Source organism: Curcuma longa, chromosome 12 (assembly GCF_044706935.1).
Source record: "Curcuma longa cultivar G26 ecotype Majalengka, Jawa Barat chromosome 12, ITB_CL_G26_1.1, whole genome shotgun sequence".
NCBI lineage: Eukaryota > Viridiplantae > Streptophyta > Magnoliopsida > Zingiberales > Zingiberaceae > Curcuma > Curcuma longa.
The window spans coordinates 5,523,712-5,531,366 of record NC_133872.1 but is presented as its reverse complement, the minus strand read 5'-3'; the positions used below and the strand labels follow the sequence as shown (position 1 = coordinate 5,531,366).

The 7,655-nt window shown below is 37.4% G+C and overlaps 1 protein-coding gene across 2 annotated transcripts; it reads right to left on the bottom strand.

Annotated features, from left to right (window-relative positions):
* Positions 1-3,284: 3,284 nt before the first annotated feature.
* Positions 3,285-6,925, bottom strand: LOC141843112 (protein indeterminate-domain 5, chloroplastic-like). 2 transcript variants are annotated; one of them, XM_074731143.1, is made up of 5 exons: positions 6,621-6,925; positions 6,434-6,512; positions 5,993-6,338; positions 5,448-5,844; positions 3,285-4,448 (listed from the first exon to the last, which is right to left on the bottom strand). In XM_074731143.1, exons 3-5 carry the CDS (start codon positions 6,153-6,155, stop codon positions 3,431-3,433), a joined length of 1,578 nt encoding a protein of 525 aa, XP_074587244.1. In that variant the 5' UTR covers positions 6,156-6,338; positions 6,434-6,512; positions 6,621-6,925; the 3' UTR covers positions 3,285-3,430. The 2 variants fall into 2 exon arrangements, with proteins under 2 accessions (XP_074587244.1, XP_074587243.1); XM_074731142.1 differs by having other exon boundaries at positions 6,469-6,512.
* Between the last annotated feature and the right edge of the window lie 730 nt (positions 6,926-7,655).

The window sequence follows — 7,655 nt, the reverse complement described above, 5'->3', positions numbered from 1 at the left end:
ACCAACTAAACACACTCATCCCACCTAGCTCGACTAGATCGTTTGGCCTGTTTGGACCGACTAGCCCATTCAGGTTGATCCTCTCGATCAAACCAACAACTAGCTAAATCAACCCATGCACCTCAGTGACTCATTCAACTTGTTTCCGATGGAGACTTTTCTATTGGATTCACTTACCGACAACCACCAACTCATCCATCAATCAGATTTTGATTGAATGAATATATCTAGTGGGTTTCTTCAATGTAAACGTTAGGCAATCAATTACATCTTTCTAATCTAAATGTGGGTTCAAAGCTCCATTATGATGTTAGCTTTATCTGAACATTCTTTATTTTTTAATTAACATCAAGTATCTAGTTTAGATCTGCTTACAACGGATGGTTCATCAACCCAATATTTTTAGATCAATCGTTCATTAAAAAGAATTCATTCATTAATTCGTCGAAATTTAAATATTTAGAAAACTAAGAAAGCATCTTATTGCTGTACCATTAACCCAGGGTATTTATTTGAACCTTCTTGAATCATATTTTGGAATTTTAATAAAATATATATATAGATATCATCACTTAATTTTTTTAAAAAAAAATACTCACGTGAGGAATATATGTTTGATATTTTGATAACTGTATCCTACACTTATTATTTTTCAATTAAATATTATTTTTTGCTTCGTTGATTAAATCTTGTAACGAATTTAATAGTACATTTATTTTTCTCTTAAAATAGCTAAAGTTTATCCGTTTTTTTTTTTAAGAAAAAAAAGAGATAATTTTAGAGTAAACCAACGAGAACACTCAACTGGCACATCTACACATGAAAAAAAAACCCCCAATAAATTGTAAATATTAATAAATCGATATTTTTCTAAGGACAAAATACAAATGAAGATGCCTTTGGACAAAAATATTGCTGTCTCGCCTTGACGACACATTTAACACCAGGATATTTAATGATTTTCTACTGCCTCATTTCCATCGCTCGATCTCAACTCACGTGTCATAACTCCATTTTAAAACAATTGTGAAATACAATAAATTTGTATAAATTAAGGGAATTGAAAATATCCGGCCCCAAATTTAAGAAGACTTTTAGAAGCTCTCTTTGTTATTATTCTATGTTATCATCCAAATTACCAACTAGGGAGCATTTTGATACTAAAAAAAAATATTGAAGGTCATTTTTATTAATAATAAAATCTTAAGATTTTGTAAAAAGTTGGATATTTTAAAATAATAATTTTTAAAATGTACACTTTTGGGGCAATCATCTAAATAGATTTTCAATATTGAAAAATATGGACTATTTTAAAAAGTTACTGCCCAAAAAAAACCCTTTAATTTTAATTAAATTCGTCTTGATCAAAATACTCCCTCTACATACTACACCCCTAATAAAAAGGAAAAGAATTTTAACATCTAAAAAATAATGATACATCTTATTTAAGGGTTATCAAATATATTTTTAACACTCATGAATAGACTTTTGACCAAGATATATATGGTTAGTATGAAAATAAGTTATATAATTCTTATAAATCATAAGGGATTCTAAATATTTATAATTAAGATGATCAACCACGTTTTTTTTAAGATCTATTCTCGTATTTTTTTAGGCACTCATTTTTTCAAAGACATTTTATATTAAATTTTGGCCAAACTTAGTTTTATATTAATCAATTTCTCATGTTTAATATGTGATGTTAGAGGTTCATTTAATTTTTTTAAATCAAAAGAAAAAAAATACTCAATTTATTAATTATGTATTTTAAACATAAAATAATTTTATAGGCCAACTAACTGAAATTATTTACTTCTATTATTTAAAATTTAAAAATTAATTCCTTATACTATTGGTAATTACCTTTTTTTTTCCTTAGATAGTTTCGACACCAAGTTGCTTCATTATGAATTTTGATTATCATTTTAGTGAACGATGATATGTTGCACCCTAAAAAAAAAATAAATAATAATAATTTAATACTAGATGTTCACGGGTTATTCACGGATGGATGTGCAACATATCATCTATATCATTTTAGTGTAACAATATTGTTATAAGATATTTATCTTTTTTACTCGTAGCTCGAATAACAAATATATATTCTCACATTAATATGATATGAAAACACATCATTATGATGAACAAAATGAATTTATTGAACGATCAATCAAGTTTAGGGTTTACCAAATTAAAGTTTACTTGAGTATGTATATATTTGTAACTTTAAAACAAAAAATACCAATACTTGTTTGGTTTATTATGAAATGAACTAGATCGATCCATAGAGATCTCATTAATGCTGTATAGCAACACCATTAGAAGAATCTAACCTTGTTACTCTTGCCTCAAATAGGTAATATACCTCATGGGTTAAGATAAAAAAAATATTGGAAATTGTATACAATTCTAAAATATCATATTTAAACATTTTCAATAAATTCCAAAGCTATAAAATATGTATATATCATTTTATTGTGGTCATTCTATCTATTAATGTTGATGCTAATGAGTGGTAAAATATCTATGGTCAAATTTCTCTAAAAGCATATCCTCTAACATCTTTTTTTTTTTACTAATCATGTGTCTTTACTTTAATCATGTGTCTTCATTTAATTCAATTAGATTAGTTTATAATTTTATAGGTGTCTTTTATTTTATAATATTCATAAGAGCCTTTATTTAATTCAATTAGTTATTTCCCCTTCAATTCAGTTTATAATTTTTACATACCGATTAAAGTATATATATTTTTAAATTACAATGCATTTAGATGGATTTATAACAAATGTCATGCCAAATCTAAGATGAAAGAAACTTTCACCCTAATTCTATCCCTTCATTAAGTGATACTTACACCAAGTTTTCTATAAATATGATTAAGTGTCAGAAAATGCAATTTTTCCTTCAGTAAAGACAAACATTTGGGTGCAAGTTGCAGAGAAGAAAACAAATCACATATTAATGCTATAAATCTCAGAGTAAAAAAATATATTGAAAATTTCTTCATATATACTGTAAAAAATGTTTAATTACTGTTCTATATCTCACACATGAAATTAAATTTATCCCTTGTTTTTTCTCATGCACGTATCAGCATAAATATAATTGCAATACGTGCGAGGGCTAGAGCAAATAATACCAGCCTGAAGAACAGATTAATTAAGAATCATGAACAAAATATTGCATTGTAAAGTATATATATTATATATATATATATATATATGAAACTGTGGACATATTTGCTAGTAATATAAGTTAATCAATCTGATTCTTCCCAATACAAGAACTTAATTAATTCATCTTAACTGACTAAGTTTGATTAATATAATCAGTTACAAATCAAGCCTAATTAATCAACATTGCATGCATGCATGGTCTTCATTCTCTCTCACACAGTTACAGTTGCACTTCAACACTTGATTACTTACTGAATTCTTGCACCACCAAATGATCGAGCCTTCATCTCCGAGTCCATGGAGCTGATGTTTTCAATGCCAAAGTGAACTCCTCCGGCCGTCGTCATGCTCCTCACCATGCTGCCGACTCCCAGAAAGTCTCTCGTTATGCCTCCTCGTCCTCCTGCAGTTAGGTTGTGGTGCAGCTTGCTCTCTTGATCCAAACCAGGGTTGAATCCTCCAAACGCACCCACTTGCTCGTTACTGAACACTAAACCGCTGTTGTTGCCATTAGTAAGCGAGTTGATGAGGTCCTGGAAATGGTTCTCCTGTTCCAATTGGCTTCTTGAACTGCTGCTCTCTCTACCACCCATGTAGAAGCTTGGGCGGAAGTTGCTCGTCGGCGTCACTCCCATTTGGGAGGCTTTGTGGAGCAGCGCAGTTGCCGGCATCTGCTGCTGCCCGTGCTCACCTTGCAGGGAAGGATTATAGAAAGAAGAAGACATGTCGGTGTCAATGTGGCTGTTCATCATGTGGTTAACGTTGTCGATGTTACCCGCGTTGCCCGAGAAGAATCCGAGGTCGAACAGGTTGGCGGCGGAGGAAGAAGGGGCGGCATTGTTTGCACTTGTTTGGAGATCTTGGAGGTGCATCATGCCGTGGAAGGGCTTGCTTTGGAGCAACTCTTCGGTGTTGAAGCCCTGCTGGCTATTATAAGAGCTGCCTCCGAGGAAGAATGGCGAAGGATGGGTCGGCTGCTGCTGCGGAGGCGGAGGCGGAGGCGGAGGCTGAGGCTGCCGGAAGGAGGAGGAAGAGGCCGTGGCCATGTTGACGTGATCAAACTGTGAAGCTCCAGCGGCACCGGCGCCAGTCGTCCTCAGTAAGGAGGAGAGTTGCGTAGGGTTAAGTTGAGGAAGCCCCAAGTTTAAGGTTCTATTTGCATATAGCTGTCCGCCAAAGCTGGTGTTCAAGCCATGAGCTGGAATCCTCGCGTTCTCTTGTGCCAATGCATCGCAGAAAGCTCTGTGGGTGATGAAACTGTCTCGCCTGCATCATTATCCACAAAACTCATCAAAAATAAAAAAATAAAATTACTGAAAAAGGAACGAGTCATTCATTCACTGAGCATAGAGAAGCTAAGTCACATGACAGTTGAGCTGTCGAAGTTTTACCAGATAAAAGGGACGGGAGATAAAGAAGAGCCATTGTTAGGACTGACCCATCAATGAATGCAACCAAGGAATTTAGCATCTCTTACGAAACCCAACGATTCCATCAATAAATAGCCCTCTTTAATGCTCAAAAAAGGGGAAGGGAGCTCGTTCCAAACTTCACAGAGTCCTGGGCTCATGGCTTCCCTCCCCCTGCGAGAATTATTCCTGAAGCATGCACGCTTCCAATCATGCAATAACGGAGGATGTACCAACGCAGGTGGAACACTTCACATTGAATGCAGATGCCCCATTTGATCGATGCGAGAATAATGTACCACAACTCGCATTGATGTTATGTGAACTTGTGAGTTTGTGGACCTGGTCGGGTGGCCAAGGCCATGGCCAGCTGCCCGCAAATCTCCAAATAGCAAGGCAACAAAGCCATCCTGCTACACTTTTGCCTCCAGGCCACACGTGAACACTATGGTGGTGGAGTTAGAGAGGAGAGAGACACAGAGAGTAAAACGTTTGTTCCAATGAGGAACATGGAGAAGGGGAGGGAATTGCGTCTTTTGAGATCTCAACCATGGTGCTGTTTGGTCATTTTCCATGGCCATCCAAATTCACGTGTGAGCAGTGTCCTCTATTCACTTCACTGCTCATAGATACACCCCAAAATCTATCTAACATTCCTAACCTAATCCTAACCCTAACCCTAACCCTAATCTTAACTCTAGCCCTGGCTATTTTCTCCCAAACCAATTTGGAGCTAGCTTTGTTCTCAGTGCGAGAGCATGCATGGTAGTGAGTGCAGGAATCCTGTGTGAGCCTTTTAAATTAATTAAGAGGAATATGATGTTGATGATGATGATAGTGGGTGATTAATGAATACCTGGAGAAGAGGGTGCCGCAGTCGCAGCGGTACTCGCGAGTGCCGCAGATCTTGGAATGGGCCTTCCAGTCGGAGTGCACGGCGTAGCGCTTGGAGCACTTGTCGCACTTCCACTTCTTCTCGCCGTGCTTGCGGCAGTAGTGCTTCTTGATGCCGGTGAGGTCGCCGAGGGCGCGCGAGGGGTCGTGGTGGACGCAGGTGGGCTCCGGACAGAGGTACACCCGCCGCCGCACCTCGTTCGGGTTCTTCTGCTTCAGCTTCCACGGCAGGTTGTGGCCGCGCCGGTGGAGCTGCAGGTTCTGCTCCCGTTGGAACCCCTTGTTGCACACTTCGCACACGAAGCGATTCGTCGCCATCAGCGATTTCGGCGACAAAGCGATCACCTCCGCGTCCGGATCTGTGAATATATGTGCGATCGTAACAGATAAAACTTGAAAATAGACATCAAATCGAGCAGAAAATACACCAAATAATCTCATCGAGTAAAGGTTAATCAGCAAATTGTATACGAAAAAGGAAATATTATGAGAAAACTAGACACTTGCTTGGTTTTCCAGGGAGGTTTCTCTTCTTCTTCTGAGGAGCTAGGGCCGCCGACGAGCTAGCTGGCGCATCCGATGACGGTTGCTGCAGCACCGGCGGGTGATGGTGACCGTACTCATCTTCCTCCCCGACTCTGAAGAAAGGAGCCGACGAAGATGTCATCATCTTCTTCAAATCCTCGCTCTAAATTATTACTGATCTCTTTTGCTCCTTGTTTTGGTTCCTGGCGATGATCGGCAAACTATCCGACATGCTTGTTGGAGCCATGCATGAGCTTTGAGAGCCTTGTTTTATCTATCACCATGTATCTATGCGTCCAAATACCTCCCAAGTCTTCTCCAAAATAATCTAAAGACAAGAAAACAGACAAAGAAAATAGGGGAGATGCAAGAGAAACACCCAAAATATATTTGTCATCAGGAGCTATGGATCTGAGGAAATACCACAAGCTCTCAAAACAAAAACAAAAAAAAAACACCTCCAAATAACTCTTTATAATCCCTTGAACTCTTCTTCCCAGCCCTGAAAAAGACCAAAGCGCAGAGGCTAAGCAAACGACCAGTCGTGTCGTCAGAAAGAAGCGCAAAAGAGACAGAGCGAGGAAGGAAGAAGGAGCGGAAGAAAACAAACCGAGAACTAGTCTTTCCCCTCTCCTTGTTCAGAGTGTAGTAGCAGTGAAGGAAAGCGGTGGGAAAAGGCCAGCTGCTTTCTCTTTGTAAACTAGCTAGCGATGGGATTATAAGTTCAATTCGGTGGAGGGACAGAGGTGAAATTAAAGAGCTCGATCGGCCTCATCACTCTTGTGATGCATCTGATCCATCCGAGTTGCTTGTCATATTTTCCAGCCTCTTCTCTCGACCTTCCCCGTTCTTTAGCTGTGGATGAGATTTTTCCTTTTCTCACTCGTCTCTCCAGCCGCTTCTCTCCCTCATATTGGTCTTATTCTTCTGAGGAACTGAAGAGAAATTGACGTATTAATAGAAGGGAAGAAGGATCGAGCTTAGAGGGTGGTGATGTCTTCTCCGGCAGGCATCTCTGTCGCTTTGTGCCGAGGGTTGGGGCCGCCGGGTCATTGTCTATGTGTAGGATGGGCGCTACGCGCGATTCACAAGAAAGCTACTGGAAAATAAATAAAAAAATAAAAAAAGGAATTATTATGAGCCAATTAGTGTTCAATACAATGTTGGATTTACATTTAATTTAACTTTATTTTTAATGATCGAAAGAGATAAGTTCAGCTAGTGTAACTTGCGTTTGTAAATGTTCTTCCTACACATTTTTCTCAAAATATGTACGTAGGAATAAGTCAAACACAGGAATTATTATTATTATTATTATTTATTGCATGAAATTAAAACACCGAGAAAAGAAAAACATGGGATGACTTTATAAAGAAAATAAGAGGAAATTTTCCATTTTACTCAATGGATATTAAGAAATTTATATTTAAACACTTCTAATTTTTGATATTTAAAATTTTTAAAAATATCATCCAGGAGAACTCGCTTGGATTGGATTACCGTATTGTATTGATTAATTTAGGAAGGAGCTTTGCGAATTCGAGAACTAATAAGTATAGAGAATTCATCAAAATAATTTGAATTTGTAAACTTTTTGGACCTCTTAAGAAATAAATGAGATAATAGTGGGGCACAACTCATAAGA

What these genes read in the sequence shown, in the direction of transcription:
- LOC141843112 (XM_074731143.1), bottom strand. Translation starts at nt 6,155, where the DNA reads ATGATGACATCTTCGTCGGCTCCTTTCTTCAGAGTCGGGGAGGAAGAT. An exon ending in AAACCTCCCTGGAAAACCAA is followed by an intron (nt 5,845 to 5,992) that starts GCAAGTGTCTAG and finishes ATATATTCACAG; the next exon opens with ATCCGGACGCGGAGGTGATC. An exon ending in TGCGGCACCCTCTTCTCCAG is followed by an intron (nt 4,449 to 5,447) that starts GTATTCATTAAT and finishes ATAATGATGCAG; the next exon opens with GCGAGACAGTTTCATCACCC.